We start from the raw sequence: 16,035 nt of genomic DNA, 5'->3' as shown, positions 1-16,035 counted from the left end.
CGCGAGGGCGATTTTCGCCCTCGCGTGTAAGTCACATGTAAATCACCTGATTGCAAAAAGGCGCGGCGGCAGAGACCCTAACCCGCTCGTCCTAACCTCAAAAAGTCTACGTCAAAGCCCGTTTAAGATGGTCCTTTGACAAGTTGGACGAGATATCTACCCTGTGCTAATTCGGTTTCATTCAAAAGCTCCCACCATATCAAGGAGCATAAGATACCTGCGGCAAAGATGGCCCTCCGCCAAAAGCTCGCTGTCGTGACCGGCGGAGGCTCCGGAATCGGCCGAGCGATCGCGCACCGCTTCGCTCTCGAGGGCGCAACGTGCGTCCTGGTCGGCCGCGATCCCACCAAGCTGCAGGATGCCGTTAGAAACCTCCTTCCCCCGGTCAAGCCCTGGGATGGTCCCTCACCCGGGCCCCGTGATGGCAGCAACGCCGCCTTCTTTGCGCCCGAGACGCATCATTATGCGTTTTCCGGCAATGTGCAGGATAGTCGTTTTTGGAATAAACTGCGCCTTGAATTTGTTAGTCGCGTTTCTTCTGTTTTCGTTTCTCTGTTTTATATGTTTCCTTGTCTACCTTGGGGAAAGCTGGGACAACCCCTTTTGTTCTATGTCTACATTTGCCACAAGATAGGTACTCGCTCGCTCTAGCCAAACATGATGTGAGAGCAAAGAAAGACGAAGACTTGAAAGTGATAAAGGAAGGCGGCAAAAAAAGAAAGAGAACAACTTTCTAATTAGACTGCCCCTTTAAACACACAGAAACAACTTGACATCTTGGTAAACGCGGCAGGCGTGGCACAGAACAGTCTCCTCGTCAGGACCAAGATTACCGACATCGAGGACATCATCAACACGAACCTGGTCGGCACCACTCTCGGGTGCAGAGAGGCCTCTAGCATGATGATCCGTCAAGGAGTCAACAGCAGGCCCGCCGACAAGTTCAAGGAGGCTGGCTGCATCATCAATGTCTCCAGCGTCCTTGCCAACAAGCAGGGAGCCGGCGCCGCAGTATATGCCGCCTCGAAAGCTGGCGTCTTGGGTTAGTCACGGAGCCCATCTTCTTTTGAAAATTATTTAGGGATGATCCTCAGCTGATGTGATCCTCTCATAAACAACATCAGGTCTCACAAGATCTTTGGCCGTAGAGCTTGGAAAGTACAAAATCCGTGTCAACGCCCTGGTCCCTGGCTACATAAACACGCCAATGACTAACAGTAAGTTTTCTTTATTTATTTTTCATCTTCCGTGACAGTTCATCGCTCTACCCTATGGTGTCACCTTTTATTCAGTCTTTCTTCTCGTCGACCTATCTTTCCTTGCCCCATTGGGCCCAGATAGCCCAAACACCCTTGAATGAGATGTATATCGCGGGAAGCATTTGTCCCAGAAATCCTTCCCGAGAACTCATCGTATGTGGCCGTGGGAAAATACAAGAAAAAAAAGAGAAAAAAAGCGGCAGGCTATGATCCGCAGAAGACAATCCTGCAAAGGGAAATCAGTTCAAAGATAGCGTGCTGGCTTGTCCCCCTGGGCCCCTCTCCAAACGCCAGCAAGTATTTACACAAAGCTAATTTTACATGTCACGAATACAAGGCAAAAGCTCAAAGCTGGGTCAAACCGTCATTGACTCAATACCCCTCGGCCGGATGGGCTCGACCAAGGAGGTAGCCGATGCCGCTCTCTTTCTGGCCACCAACTCGTATGCACATGGCTGCATTCTCAATCTCGATGGAGGATTGAGCGCGGTTTGAGATGTGCATCCAACCAGAGGTTCGGGTCGAGAGCTGTACGATAAGAGGTGTACGATAATAGACTGTTCGCTGCAAAAGCTCTCAATCCTCGTCGTCTGAAATGACCAAGGCACCACCTTCGTCTGTGACTACGACAACGTCATCGTCTCCGCCACGTATCTTGGCTTTCTTCGGCTCCCTTCCGTTAGCAGCTTCATCGGCTTCGCCGCCCTCGCGAGGTCGCTTGGGGTTTTTCTGCGTCTTCTCGTTGTCGCCCTCCAAAGTAAGGCTTGTGCCATTCGAGACGACGGCCCCATTTGAGGTCGGTGGCTGAGGTGGTTTCTTGGCGGGTTTCTTAGGGATGTCCAGCTTTTTATCAGGATGTAATGCTTGGATTGCACTAGCGTTGTCATCGGCAGTTTTTCTAACACCAAAACGTTAGAAATGGGGCCATTAACAGTCATATTTCCAGCAGTAGAAGAATACTTACGGTGCTTCGATAAGAATAACCACGTTCACAAGCCCATCATCGTCGTCGTCCATGATGGTGACAAAACTGTCAGGCGAGACGCCTGTGGAAAGACTTGTTAACGCTTTGAACTTGATTTGGGAAGCCATATGCGTCAGCTACTTACCAAGTTCGGTCAGCAGTTTTGGCAAGTTTTCTGTCTCTTCCACATCATAAAGCATTTTCAAGTCCTTGCCATCTTGGACATGAACCGAAAAATCTTTTTCGCCAAAGCCAACGCCGTGCTTCACAAATTCAACTAGGTTATCGAGAGTGGCGCGTGATAAATCAGCTACCACACTGATTTGGAACACGCTGCAGACAGGACAGTCTGGATTTGGCTTTCGTGGGCGGTCGATGCCGATCCGGCCCGTTTCTCTGAAAGGAGTCAAAAATGCCTACGTGCAACATCAGTCAGTCACTGTTCGCTGAGTATCATGGCAAAATATATCTTACCTCTTTGGCAGCCTCGTACTGGCCCTTGAGTACCTTGAAAGCCTCTAGGACACACAAGCCAGCCACAATAGCATTGGTTGTTGCGATAGCAGGAATGATGTTGCCAGCCATTTGTTTAATGTCAAAGAGGGATTTGCCCTCAATTCCAAATATGTGAGACCTAATGTTGGCGCTTGACGCGACAAAATCAAGGGTGTCCTGGTCATCTTTATCAAATTCAATGATGGGCTCTGGGCTTTCAGGCGTTTTGCTCTTCCTCAGCTCGAGGATCCGCTTGCTCAGCCTACTGAGGCTGTCAATGAAGACGCTAAAGTTCTCCTCTAGCGACCACAGCCGTTGGGAATCTTTCAGTGTAGCATCTGTCCTGTTGAGGTCTTCGGCAGATTTCGTCTTCAATGTCTCAAAGTCGAGTGGAGTAGGTGGCTTCCTGTCCTTCCACATGTCCGTCATTGAGCGCAACCTCTCAACGTCCGCTTTGAAGACCTTGTCGAAGAGCATCTGGGGAAACTTGTCTGTCCCGATGGAGTCACGGATCGCTCTCAGCGCAAGAGCCTCTCGCTTCAGTTCAGCGACCTCTTCGGCGTTGTTTTGATCTGCGCTGTGATCGAATGCCGACTCATCCTCCGAGGTCCCGAAAATCTCATTCAATAGATAGCTTTTCCCCCACACAATGCAGTGAATCGGCTGGCTGGGTGTGCTGCGAATGGTGCAAACAGGAAACGACTTCGGCGGATCCTTGGGTTCGCAGTCATAGCATGCGGTGACGCCCTTCTTGGTAACTTGCACTTGGCCATTGAATCCAGTAGTTCCGCTGTCGATAAGCGGCACATCGGCGGCTAGGCACATTCGGTTTACATGTCTTCGCGCATCTAGATTATCGAGCGCATTGAAAACCACGGCGAAAGACCTGAACCACTCGACGTTAAACTGTGGGCTCTTGATATTGGCCTCATGCGCTTCGATCTTGACGTTCGGATTGAACTTCTGCGCAGCCTCTTTTGCTACCTTTGCCTTGCTCTTTTTGATGTGCTCATGTCGAAACAAGAACTGTCGATTGAGGTTGCTGAGGTCTATCGTGTCGAGGTCTACGGCGTGAATCTCGCCAAAACCGGCCAAAGCAAGATTCTTCAATAGCTCGCAGCCAATGCCACCTGCTCCGACCATCAAGACGCGCGCCTTGATTAACAAACCCACATGTTAGCTGATATTTGAATCCTTGTAAGGTGGAAGCGATTTCGTGAGGTGAGAGCAAGGTGACCATTGAGGGGAATCTGAAGTGACAGGAATCTCACCTGCTTAACACGGGCATTGGTCTCACGCCCAAGCGCCTGGCCATTGAAGGTATCCCGTGTCCTCGGTGTGGGCTGTACAACCTGTCGTTGGGTGACGTGCTGCGCGGGCTGCATCGGTTGCGCTGGAGGAGCGGGTTGCGGCGCGGCATTGGCTATGGGCGGCGGGTTGTGTATGGGCAACGGTGACTCGGGATTTGTCGCCATGTCGAAAACTGGGTGCGCTCGAGCTCGAGGCTCAAGTCGATATGTGAATGCGAAGTCAAGACGGGCGAGTTTGCTGGGGACAGGTCAAGAGGTGAGAAATCGCATGGGTGAGGGCACGTCTAGCCCAGGTACTTTACGCGCGCAACAGAACTCAAGCAGGCAGCCGAGTCAGATGCGCGCTGAGAGTTTGCAAGATCAAAAGATGCAAAGAGTGAAAGTCGAGATCCCATCAGAGTGCGACAAGTAATTTTCTTTAGAGGCGATGAAAGCCAGAGTGCAAGAAAAATGAGACGGGAAGAAGAACCGTAGATGGGATCGAAGAGCTTCCTCGAACGAACAAGCTAACAGCTGCGAACAGGTCGAATCCAATCGCTAGTTCAAGGTTGCGGCCGTCGCGAGTCGCGAATCGGGTAGGGGCCGGTAGATCCACAAAGCCTTTGAGCTTGCGGCAAAGGAGGCTGACGTAAGTCGGATTTGAGAGCCAGGGTCCACAATTCTCCGAACACTGCTTGCTTCTTCCAGCCAGTGGCTTCCAGGGCTTCCAGGTTAAGCTACCTGCCTTTGCCTTGCCTGCCCGCGATCCTTGACTTGGCCATCTGCTAATTTATCTATCCAAAAGTTCCTGTCCTGCCCTGTCACTTTGATGCCGATTGTTTTGATAAATTTGATCAGTTTGCAGCCCCATTAGATTTTTTGGCTTGCGCGGGCAGCTGTTTTCCTGGTTGTTGGTTGTTCTCAGTGATACCGTGACAATTGCCCCACGTTCTGTGCCCGCTCTACAACAGCTTAAAGCCAACCAGCCAATTCAAAGACAGCGCTCTTTGGAGGTGTTTTGTCGAAAGACACATTTCCCTTTTCAACAATCTGAACTTAGCACAAAGTACGGCGACAGCCCTAACGGACTGAAGAAAAAAAATGTCAGATGATGAGGCCGACCCCGAACTCGTCGAATTGCTTCGGCAGCATATTCAAGGGCGACTCAGGGTGAGCGAGGAGCCTGAGACTGGTGTTCTTCAAGACGCCGAGTATGTCTACGACAACTCGATCGACGTCGCCGTGGATATGCGTTCGACCAAGAACGCCGCAGCTGCTATCTACGACGCGATGCAAAAAAAATCGTATTCCACCGCTACCTGGAGTGAGCATGAATTGCACCCAAAGCCTGATGGCGGTGAGGCCACTGTCGCTTTCATCTTTACCATGGACCTGCTCAACTTCAGTTTCTGGTCTGAACTGCCGGATGATAAGCGCTTTGCCATCGAATACCGCGGGAAGAAGTGGACAGGTTACTGGAGTTTGGTGGCTGCTCTGCAGAGGGCATTGGAAGAGGGTAAGTCCGTTTCCCAGCATTGTGCTCGGCTTTGTACAGTTCTGCAGGCTCTGGGGTTCCAGCCAAATGCGCAATCCTTTGCTCCGGACGTCATGTCCTGTGCAGAGGTCAGTAGTTGATAACATACCAATACAAATAAGGGATTCCCATCACGAGTTCCGATTTCTGGCAAAGCGAGGATGAATGTAATCTGGAGGTTTTGAAGCAGGTTTTTCGCTCCGCCACAGACGAGGAGATGCCTTTGCTCGCTGAGCGTCTCTCTTGTCTCCGTGAAGCAGGCCAGGTCCTATACGAAGTATGTGATTCATGTCCATGGCATTTGTATAGCATGGGATGCTAAGCCGCCATGATTCCTCTCCCTCTACCAGAAATACTCGTGCAGTGCAGCAAATATCATTGAAGCCGCCGATGGCTCGGCAGCTCGATTCGTCAACATCCTGGCTCGCGACTTTGCCTGTTTCCGTGACGAGCACCACTTACCAGGCGGTCGTCGGAGACCCGTTCGTATCCTCAAACGCGCTCAGATCCTAGCCGCGGACCTCTGGGCTTGTTTTCAGGGCGAAGGCCCGTACGGCAACTTTCGAGATATTGACAAGATCACCATGTTTGCCGATTATCGTGTACCGCAGATTCTGTGCAGTCTGGGCTGCATTGGTTACAGTCCTCCTTTGGATGTCGCTATTAAGGAGAAGCGATTGTTGGAAGTTGGGGGTGTTTGGGAGATGCAGTTGAGAGGTTTGTCTCACTACATGACAAGCCGCCTATATCTCTCATTTACAACACCGCTAACCTTTTGTGTGCATACCTGAAGCCTGCAGTATCTGGTGTGTAGAACTTTTGCGGAGAGAAATCCTGCGGACGCACCCAGATGCCAAAGTCAACGCCATATTGATCGATTTCTTCTTGTACGACACGATGAAGGAAAAAGAGGCTGCCGGCCAGGAAACGGTACCACACCACAGGACGAGGAGCATATGGTACTGAAATCATAAGCATTATCATTTCGTTTCTGTAGCGCTGAGCTACATGGATGCGGGAATCTAAAATGTTCCCTAGTCAATACCATCATCTCACGAACAAGTAACTTTACAAGACCAAAAGCAATTCCTTCGCCAAACGCCCGCCAAACTGGAAACTCCAAGCCATCAACCAAAACAAAATATGGGACAACAAAATCCTCACGAACTGCCAACTCCTATCGCTGTTGAGTTCATGATCTCATCAATGTATGCTCTCTGGCTGCCCTCGTCTTGGCCAGCAGCTTCCTCGTGTACTAGAACAGCAAGTGCCTCAATTGGAGGGTTCAGTCCCAAACGCTGGGCACGCATCCACCTCCTCTTGCGCGAACTACCAATGCATGGCTATAGTAATGGTTGCCTTGGTTAGCAGTCAATCACTCCAAGGCGGACTGGGTAATTATACTTACTCCATACTGTGAGCTAACATCAAAGTATCTCAGCACCTTCTCGCCAACATCGAGGTCTTCTTGATGTACCCTTGGTGCTAATCTCTGCGCCTCTAGTTCCTCCCAATACTTGTTGATTTGTGCGCTGGTGATCTTCTCGGCTCTGATCTCAACTTCTGATTTCTCCTTGACAACCTCGACTGGGGCCGGGATCTCAAACTCCTCCTCCTGCTCCAACTGGATCTCCGGCACTGGGTCGACTTTCTTCTCCGAAAGTAGTTCCTTAACCAGCGGTGGGGAGACAAGCTGCTTCTTGCCAGCCGGCGCGACAGGTTTTGTCACGCGGTGTGTAAAACTGAGCTTTGATTGCTTGCTTGCTGCACCCTGGGCGCTGGCGGACCTCCGCGTGGTGGGCATTGTGTATAAAGTGGCAATAGTGGAGATTGATTTAAAGATATCGGCGGCAGGCAGGTCTGGTCCGCGGGGTGAATCAAGCTTGTGTTGACGTGCAGAACAAGGATGGCAATGTGACCAAATGTAGAAGCAAGCTGTATGTCGAAATGCTCTGTCGCATGGAAATTGTTCTTCTGTAGGATGGAGTTGATATTGGAATCAATCCTCCCTGGGTGACGTGTGTTTGATGTTTGTGGCTTTCGATATTTTAATTACTTGCACAATCGTCCTGAGCGATCGATGATGAATGACGTTCTTGGTGGATAAGGCAGGCAGGCATCTCTGAGTGATGGACTCGTCCAGATTTTGCTGTCCTGGCAACGCCAAACTGACCCGAGATCACGTGACATGATGCTTGCGTGACTGTAGGGCACGTGATGCTCCCGTTGCACAAGCACCGAACAGATTGCTTCTGATCTGAGGAACCAGCCAACCTGCATAAAGCAATGACCGTGCAAGAGAAATCCAGTCTAAGAATCACTCTTTTAAATTTACCATATTTCCACCCAAGAATACACTTTTTCGACTCGGACCAGGTTAGTTCGTTAAGACGAAAGCATGGTAATGTGCAGTACTGTATAATTACCATCGGAAGCCCTGTTAGCCGCTTAGGTAAGGAAAATGTGGAGGCCCGCCGACTTTTCATTTCAAAATCCGATAGCACCGACCAGCCGAGGGTGCAAAAGTGGACAACATTATGACAAGCACGGGCGGATACTACGGGATCTGACGGACGTTCCAATCTGCTACCGAGCGTAAAAGTAGGCTTGCTTGAAGCCTGCGATTTATCCTCTGTTGTTTACATTCAACCCTCGTTTATTGTCATTGAATATTCCGTCTATATATGCTGGACTTTCTTGCTGCCTACGCCCTTACCTAGCTGTAGGCACATTCTTTATCTACAGCACCTTTGCCTTGGCGCTGCACCTTTCGTCAACTTGTTTCGCCTGATCAGGGTTAGGGGGGCACGCGACAAACTGACAAAGGCCACCCATCTCCTCTCTGTGGCTGCAAGCCATACCATGTCATCACTGGGGGACGTACAGACAAAGTTATCTTTCCCCAGATCGACCCTGGGCCATCCGTATTAGGTTCTTGCCATGGCAGGGAAAGCGGATGATCGCGGGGCGAATAATGCACCCGCGCAGCCACGCTCTCCACCTTGCCCGACATCTCCGAAGGTCGACCGAGACCAGTGTGACAAGACGCGGGAAGCCAGCCAGTCCCGTGACCATGATCATGATAGTCACAGTAGATATGACAAGACTGGTGTTTCATCGCCAACCACCCGAGACAGCGATGATGACCAGCCTGGCCAGCCGCCCAGGAAACGACAGAGAGTAAGGTTGTCTTGTCTAGAGTGTAGACGAAGAGTACGTCGTGTTCCTTTCCGTTCTGCTTGTAATTGTTTGCACACTCTCTGTGTCTTATTTCTCATCTTCACCTGCTCTGCGACACATCGTTCACTAACAATCTCCAAAGAAGCTGAGCTGCGATCGGTCGATGCCATGCGAGCGGTGCATCAGATCTGGAACTCCTGAGATATGTTCTTATGAGACTCGGCCGGGTCTCGCTCCGCCGGCAAAGAATGGCCTCAGTCAGGGGGCGCTGTCTAGTTTTGAATCTAGACTCTCTCATCCCCCGCCTCCGCCAGGAGAATACCGAAGAGACTCCATCCTATCTCGAGACAACGATCGTATACGTCGTCTCGAGAGCGAAGTGGCCCAGTTGAAGAACCTTCTTCTGGCCAAGGTTGGCGGCAGCTCTTTCGATGGCAGTGCCACCCTCGCAGATGGCTCACCTGCTGAACACCCAAAGCCGGACTATGCCTCCGAAATAGTCCCTGGGACACCACCTCCTCGTCCGCCCAACAACCCCGAGCAGGACAATGCTGCCGAGGAGGATGAGCTTCGGTTCTTCCGAGGCAAGGAGTTCAAAACCCGCTACTTTGGCCCCCACAATGCCTACATGGCATTTAGTGAGCTGACCAGCCTTTACCCTTTCATGAAGGAGACCGCTGATGAGTGGTTAAGCCCACTACATATTCCCAAGAACAAGGACCGTAATCAGCGGAAGCTCGATCGGGAGAGGAAGGCACAGGAGCCAGACCCGACCCTGGAGGCTTTGCTGCCGACCAAGCAGGAGACGGACATTCTTGTTGAGGTTTACCTGGAACAATTTGAGCAGGTGTACCGTATCATACACACGCCAACCTTTCGAAAATCATATTCTAGGTTCTGGGATCCAATGCTGCCTAGAACTGCATCTTTCACCGCTCTTGTGCTTGTCATGATCTCAGTGTCTTGCTGTCTGCACGGCAATACATCTGGGACACTTGTGGGCTCCGTTTCTCACGCTCATTACATGGCCGAGAAATGGACCAACGCCTGTGAGAACTGGCACAGGAATCAGAGCGAGAAGCATCGGAAACTTATTCATCTCCAGATAGCGTGTCTCATCCACCTTTCAAAGAGAGTTAACATCTTGAAGAAGAAGCGCTTCTGGAAATCTGCCGGAGCGTTGGTTCAAGACGGAATTTCTGTGGGTTTGCACCGTGATCCTAGCCATGTTAGCGATAAAATTTCCGTGTACAACCAGGAAATGCGTCGACGGCTATGGGCAACTATCCAAGAGTTTGACCTTCAGGCATCTTTCGACCATGGTCTTCCGAGTCTGCTCAGCTCGCTGCATTTTGACATTACCCCGCCTAGAAACATTGATGACGAGGAGTTTGACGAGGATGTCAAATCACTGCCCAAATCTAAACCACCAAACGTTTATACATTTTCCTCCTTTCAACACCTGAGCCGCCAAAGTCTGCCGCTCCGCCTTGAGCTCAGCCGTGTGCTCACTGGGTCGCCAGAAGAACTGGACTATGAGCGCGTCATTAGGTATACAAATGAGATAACTCAGGAAATCGACTCGTTGCCGTCCTGGGATCTCATGGCTGCACCTACCTTGGGATCTAGCGCAGCTCCTGGCAGCAGCTTGAGCAGCCAACTTTCGGTGTCAAGTCGTCGGCCATTGCTTGCATACACGCTCCTGCACATACAGTTGCGACAGTACATCATACCCTTGCACCAACCATATCTACGCCTCAGAAAGACAAACTCCAAGTATCAATACTCTGAGATTGTTTACTATAATGCCGCCAGAGATATGGTATTGCTTCACGACAAGTTGACCGAACAGGGAGTCCGAACGCTCAGCTTCCTTAGAGAGGACGCCTTGACCTTGTCCATTAACCTATGCAGTGTGACCATGCTGCAGCCAAGAGGTCAGTTAACTCATCCCGGAATAATCATTGCACTACCATCCTTTTACTAACATCGGCTTCGAATTAGGGTCAACCAATATGGTCATGGTCAATTCAGAACACACCCTCCGACTTCTTGAAAAGTGTCTCGGCATGAAAGAAGACCGTGTACTTCGGTGTGGAAATCATGAACCGTGGGCCTATTCTATCATGTGTGCTGCTTATGGGCTTCTCGAGGCACACTTGGGAGTCAAGACAGCCGAGGTGGCCAAGGCAGGAGCAGCAGAGCGCTTCGTGAATTTACACTATCGGCTAGTCAAGGGTGAAAACCCGCCTGCATCATCGATGCAATCAATCCTGTCAAACAGAGCTGCTCTGCAGCAACCACCGAACTACGAGGGCCGAGAGAGGCAAAAGGTTCGTGACGATTATTGTTTCCTTTATACAACTCCCGTTCCTATGCTTGCTTACTGACTTGCGAAATAGTCCATTACCCCTTTTGCTATTCCCAGCTCTCAAGGCTCGGCAATGAACGGAGTTCACCCTGGAGAGGCACCACCGACTCCATGGTGGCTTAACCCCGTGGTTGATCCAAGTGTAAGAGCTTTCATACTTTTCTCTTCTCGTCATTTTTCAACCGATATCCCCAACTTTTACTAATTTTGGCGACTTGCCTCGGTAGATGCCTGCACTCCCACAATCGTCGTTCAATACCGAATTTAATCTTGAAAACCTCGGCCTTAATTTGAATGATCTATGGAGTGATGCTACATTGGGGTTCTCCGCCTGATTGGGAACAGATAGGTACCTACTTATGAACCGGACATAATATCAAGCCCGCTGAGGTGACGGATAAAGATGCGGACAACATTAACTGTTCGATTACTACGATTAATTGCTAGCGGTAGCACACAAACGGTGCGCTCCAATGCTTATTTAACATTGATCATATTCATTTTACCTGGAACAACAACAATTTCGCAAGATTGCCGCCAAGAGCCGTCCCGAGCTACTATTTACGGTTTCACCCAGTCAAGATGCCCAATCTATCCACATCTGTTCTTCGCTCCTCACTGGCTACCTACCTCTAGGCAGGTAGGCACTAGTCGATGGGTTGCTTACCTACCTACCTACCTAGGTACGTATGTACCCAAGGTAAGGTAGGTAAGCATTGCTTCTCTTGCCGCGGTGCTGGGCCATTTACGCTACTGCGCCTTCCTGCGATATAGTTGCACAATTCTGATTATATACCCCATCGTTGCAAGTAAACAGGCAACTACCTACGCTTGTCCCAACTGCACATCTTGGGAGGTGCGGTACCTACCAGAAGAATTCCAAATCTAGAAGCACAGAGTCGGAGAGAGAAGATCAAGAGAAGGCACAAGGTCAATCCGCGTTTGGGAGTCGGTTCATTCTCTTGGCGTTATCGGCTCTCTCTTCTCGCCCTCATGGCAAGCCTATGTCCCTTTAGACGTTGTCGTGTTGTGTAAGAAGCAGCTTTGACTGCATCCTTCTGTCAGCCTGCCCAAGTCTGACATTCTCTTCATGCCAATGCCATTCTTTTCAAGTGGAATATCCGGGATCATACTGCATACGTCTGAGGTGCTCTGGTCTGGGTAGTCTACATAAAATGGCTGTCTTCTGTTGCTGTGGCCGTCGACCGCAAAACAAGGACAAGAAATCAACGTCGGCTCACGATGAGCCGGTAATACCGTCACCACCACCTCCTGCTATTCTTTCCACGGTCTCGTCACCGAGCCAGCTTCCTGTTTCCGAACCCACGTCAATCGTTCACTTGAATCAATCGAAATGTTCACTGCCTTTGGCCACTCCGATTCCAGGAGCCCCACTGGAGCCCGCCGAAATCAGCGAGCTGGTTATCGATGATTCCGACAGCGGTCCCGATTCGCCTCAACCAAGGAGAAGTCGGGCTTCGAGCACTCTCCATTTTGTCAAGAATCACCTGCGAAAGCACATCTCGCAAGACAGTCTGCAACGGCAGTCTCGGACCACGATCGGTAGCAGCACCGAAGAGCTTGCTCGACGGGCTGAACTGCGACGTCTTATGCGAAAGAGAATACAAGAAGAGCTACAGACCGAAGACAGTCAAGACATGGACAGCGATGTTCCATCCACCGTCTTGAGATTGTCGGCACCTCTACCTCACTGCGACCAGCTTCCCGGTGGAGGGCCGCGTGACAATCTCGAGTTCTCCGTCATCGAGGCTATCGAGGATGTTGGATCTGACAGTAACCCCGTGGCAACTGAAGAATCAACTTCCTCCTCGCCCAATCGCACAAACAAGTCTGAACCTGCAGCCACAAAAGAAACTTCTCCTAACCTACGTAGAGTGAGCTGCCCAGAATACTTGACATCCACAGATCAGTCAAACCCCTTACGACCGGCTTCTCGAGCTGCCCTTCGCGAACGAAGGAACTCTTTACCACATCCATCCTCTAGTTCGCATTCAACATCAAGCGCAACCGGGTCCTCGTACGGATCTTTGTTAACATCGGAAAACGTCCATAGTGCCAACAGGCAGGCCGTCACGGCGGTTGTGGTTAATGGTGGCATCTCACCCAAAGACATCAGGCGACAGACAACCATCGAGTTCAAGGAGACCATCGTTAGACGAGCACCACGTCGTGCCTCCCGGTCTCCAAAACGAACTGGGGTGTACTCGAAATCCCGATCAAAGTCTCCTCCTGCGTCTGATGCTCTCGATCTCGACCACTCACCAATGAAGACATGGCTGAGGTGCCAGGAACTCTGTACTTTCTCAGCGGGAACCCATCAAAATGAACTGCCCGTAGCGCGTCATGACGGACCAAGCGATGGCGGGGAGCCTGGACAGGCAAAGTCACCATCTGCCACAGATGACTTAACCCTGCATCCAGGTGTTGATATAGGCCCGGTAAACACAGACCCCAGCGAGCCTCAAGACGCCACTGTCCTTCGTGGTGGAGCTCTGGGTGATTGCGACTGCTCTCATTTGGCCAGCTCGGATTGTTCGGTCCACCCTCCTTCAGCACCATCATCAGTCCTGGAGACACATGAATCCGGCTCTGGAACAGTATCGAATATTTGTCAACCAAGTAGCACCTGCCGAAACTCAATATCAATGAGCAACTTAATCGGCTTAAATATGGGATTCGGTTTAGCGACCAAGTGGTTCCAGCCGTTTTCCAACCGAGAATCGTGCAGGTTTACGGGCGGCAAGATGGCCATGGCCCTTGCCAATACTTCAACTGTCAGCCTCCCCATACTTGGAAGTGTTGGGACTGTCCCCTTTGCGCCATCAGGAGCGGTGTCCGAAGCATCTAGCTACCATCGCCGTGAAACAGAGCTCTTGTCTATCCCTAAGAGATTTACTCCAGGACGTGTAGTCAACTTCCAGTCGTCAAGCCGCTTCAGAGAGGAGTTTGAAGAGCCACATGATAAGAAGGCAGCTGAGAGACCTTCATTACTCACTCGACTGCATCTAACCATGCCCAAGAGAGCAAGACTTGCCTCCAGAGCTCCAGCAACTGATGATGGGCTTGACTTGATTGGGGCACAACCCTCAGCAACTGGGAGAGTCTCTGTGAACAGCAAGCATTTTCTGGGCTCAGGAGGGGCTATTGGGATATCGTTACCGCACAAAGAGGCCTCGTTCAATTCTTCCAACAGACCAGAAAGCACCGAAGATGCTTGGCGTCGTGCGATCAGGGCTGAGGCTGACGAGCGTCGGTCTCTCGCCTGCGGCAGTAGCAACAGAAGTAGCCTCAGGACACCTAGTCCTTGCGCCCTCCGCATGGGGGAAGGTTCAAGGTCAAGTACATTACCAGTCAGTGAGACGAGCATGCACAGAGCGAGCCACTCAGGTTTCTCCGAGATGAGAGGGTCAGTAAGTCAGCAGCAGTACGAATACCAGGGATTCCTGAAGAGCTGCAAACGGTCCAATCAGGCTCTGGATAATTGTGCTCGTCAGAAGTGTGAAGACGCCGTCAACAAAAGTCCCACGGGCGGCAGCGTCCCAAAGTCGTGGGCGAGATTCCCATCACACACCAGACGACAGAGAAACGGCCCAGCCACCAGCGAAAGTCATGTGCTAGCCAAGGACTTTGCAGTCAAGTCAGAGTCTGTGAATGGCATGACTACATGGCTCACTGACCAGGATAACGCCAAGGCCGCAGCCACGGCAACATCTGCGAAGAAGGTTACGAGGGGATCTCGAGTTCTATCCGGAAAGCTAAACAAGCTCATGAAGATCAGTCTCGATAGGCTTGTTCCCCCTCGGGATGCCCGCGGGGATGCCGTGAGCCAGGTTGGCAACTCGGGGCACCTAGACATAGACAGGAATCAAGCCCTGTCCAATCTCGAATATCCAGAGCTTCTAATACAGCCTAGCCCAGGTGCCTTCCGGGAATTACAGGCACTTGAGCATGAGATTGAGTCGCTGAGGGGCACGACGACACAACACAGCCGGCAACAATCAACTGAAGCACGCCAGATCGACGAGGAACTCTCTGGTATCAGTAGAAACTTCGTCTCGATGATACATGGTGCGTCCTTTTCGGTCGACGGCATGGGAGAGCAGTCTGTCATTATGCCTACGGAAGTGGCATTGCCAGTTAAACAATCGCCAGGACCTCCAAGATCCGCGATCGCCCCTACTACGCCAAGCAATAATCGGGTATTGCTGGACCAGCAGGTTCTGTTGATGTCCAAAGGCTCAAGTGCCAGCGAAAGCGAGGTCTTCGTCACCCCAACCAGCCAATTGTCTTACAGTGACAGTCCCACGACCGCGGCAGTATTATATGCCGGAAATAGAAAGGTTGTTCACTTGGTTGATGATTCACGGTCGGCCAAGAGCGCGTACACAGTAATCACGGACTCCCCAACAGGCAGAGGAGCAGATACGATGCTTTCATTGCAGACTCCCACGCACCAGAAGACTCCATAGCATGTCAACATCGCAAGACTTTTAAGACCTGTACGGTTTACTAACAGCATGGTGGTCTTGGCTGGCTTATGTCCAGCTCAACATAGCGAGAACTCTCTGCTCTCGGACCAGAGTATTAGCATCCGACTTGGTATGGACACATTCTCCTGGAGCTGATACGACCATCGCCATAGTTCACTTAGAAGGCCATGAAGATTCCTTTGAGCTGTTGCTGTCATAGACTGGAAGGTAACCGACAGCTCTTCTCAGATCATTTGGAGATTGGAGACGATAGAAAAGCTTTTATGGCCAAGTAGGGCTGGACTACATGTGCTATAACATGATTTTATCTATACAAATAGGCACCCCTCGGAGGGTCTTCTCTTTTGTGGTTGTTTTCAATAGTGGATTTTTGTTTGCACTCATATAGCCGATTTCGTTTCTGTTTGTTGTGTTAGAAGTACTTATGCGGTG

At 50.9% G+C, this 16,035-nt stretch overlaps 6 protein-coding genes across 6 annotated transcripts; 4 read left to right on the top strand and 2 right to left on the bottom strand.

The window, feature by feature from the left end:
• The first annotated feature begins 129 nt into the window (after positions 1-129).
• On the top strand, positions 130-2,258 carry MGG_06734 (uncharacterized protein). The gene is made up of 4 exons (XM_003709400.1): positions 130-522; positions 763-1,042; positions 1,125-1,217; positions 1,597-2,258. Exons 1-4 carry the CDS (start codon positions 229-231, stop codon positions 1,752-1,754), a joined length of 825 nt encoding a protein of 274 aa, XP_003709448.1. The 5' UTR covers positions 130-228; the 3' UTR covers positions 1,755-2,258.
• MGG_06733 (SUMO-activating enzyme subunit uba-2) lies at positions 1,124-4,580 on the bottom strand. Its single transcript, XM_003709399.1, has 5 exons — positions 3,990-4,580; positions 2,698-3,873; positions 2,369-2,639; positions 2,224-2,305; positions 1,124-2,157 (listed from the first exon to the last, which is right to left on the bottom strand). The coding sequence occupies exons 1-5, from the start codon at positions 4,191-4,193 to the stop codon at positions 1,836-1,838; spliced, it is 2,055 nt and encodes a 684-aa protein (XP_003709447.1). The 5' UTR covers positions 4,194-4,580; the 3' UTR covers positions 1,124-1,835.
• A 166-nt stretch (positions 4,581-4,746) lies between these two features.
• MGG_06732 (uncharacterized protein) lies at positions 4,747-7,224 on the top strand. The gene is made up of 4 exons (XM_003709398.1): positions 4,747-5,523; positions 5,664-5,818; positions 5,892-6,258; positions 6,335-7,224. Exons 1-4 carry the CDS (start codon positions 5,109-5,111, stop codon positions 6,505-6,507), a joined length of 1,110 nt encoding a protein of 369 aa, XP_003709446.1. The 5' UTR covers positions 4,747-5,108; the 3' UTR covers positions 6,508-7,224.
• MGG_06731 (uncharacterized protein) lies at positions 6,415-7,710 on the bottom strand. The gene is made up of 2 exons (XM_003709397.1): positions 6,950-7,710; positions 6,415-6,884 (listed from the first exon to the last, which is right to left on the bottom strand). The coding sequence occupies exons 1-2, from the start codon at positions 7,343-7,345 to the stop codon at positions 6,702-6,704; spliced, it is 579 nt and encodes a 192-aa protein (XP_003709445.1). The 5' UTR covers positions 7,346-7,710; the 3' UTR covers positions 6,415-6,701.
• A 127-nt stretch (positions 7,711-7,837) lies between these two features.
• Positions 7,838-11,781, top strand: MGG_16161 (uncharacterized protein). Its single transcript, XM_003709396.1, has 5 exons — positions 7,838-8,754; positions 8,864-10,658; positions 10,726-11,054; positions 11,124-11,234; positions 11,320-11,781. Exons 1-5 carry the CDS (start codon positions 8,482-8,484, stop codon positions 11,425-11,427), a joined length of 2,616 nt encoding a protein of 871 aa, XP_003709444.1. The 5' UTR covers positions 7,838-8,481; the 3' UTR covers positions 11,428-11,781.
• On the top strand, positions 11,758-16,018 carry MGG_16160 (uncharacterized protein). The gene has a single exon (XM_003709395.1). It carries the CDS (start codon positions 12,268-12,270, stop codon positions 15,580-15,582), a length of 3,315 nt encoding a protein of 1,104 aa, XP_003709443.1. The 5' UTR covers positions 11,758-12,267; the 3' UTR covers positions 15,583-16,018.
• Positions 16,019-16,035: the final 17 nt, after the last annotated feature.

This window comes from Pyricularia oryzae, chromosome 1, assembly GCF_000002495.2.
Source record: "Pyricularia oryzae 70-15 chromosome 1, whole genome shotgun sequence".
NCBI lineage: Eukaryota > Fungi > Ascomycota > Sordariomycetes > Magnaporthales > Pyriculariaceae > Pyricularia > Pyricularia oryzae.
This window is presented reverse-complemented; position numbering and strand designations above follow the sequence as displayed.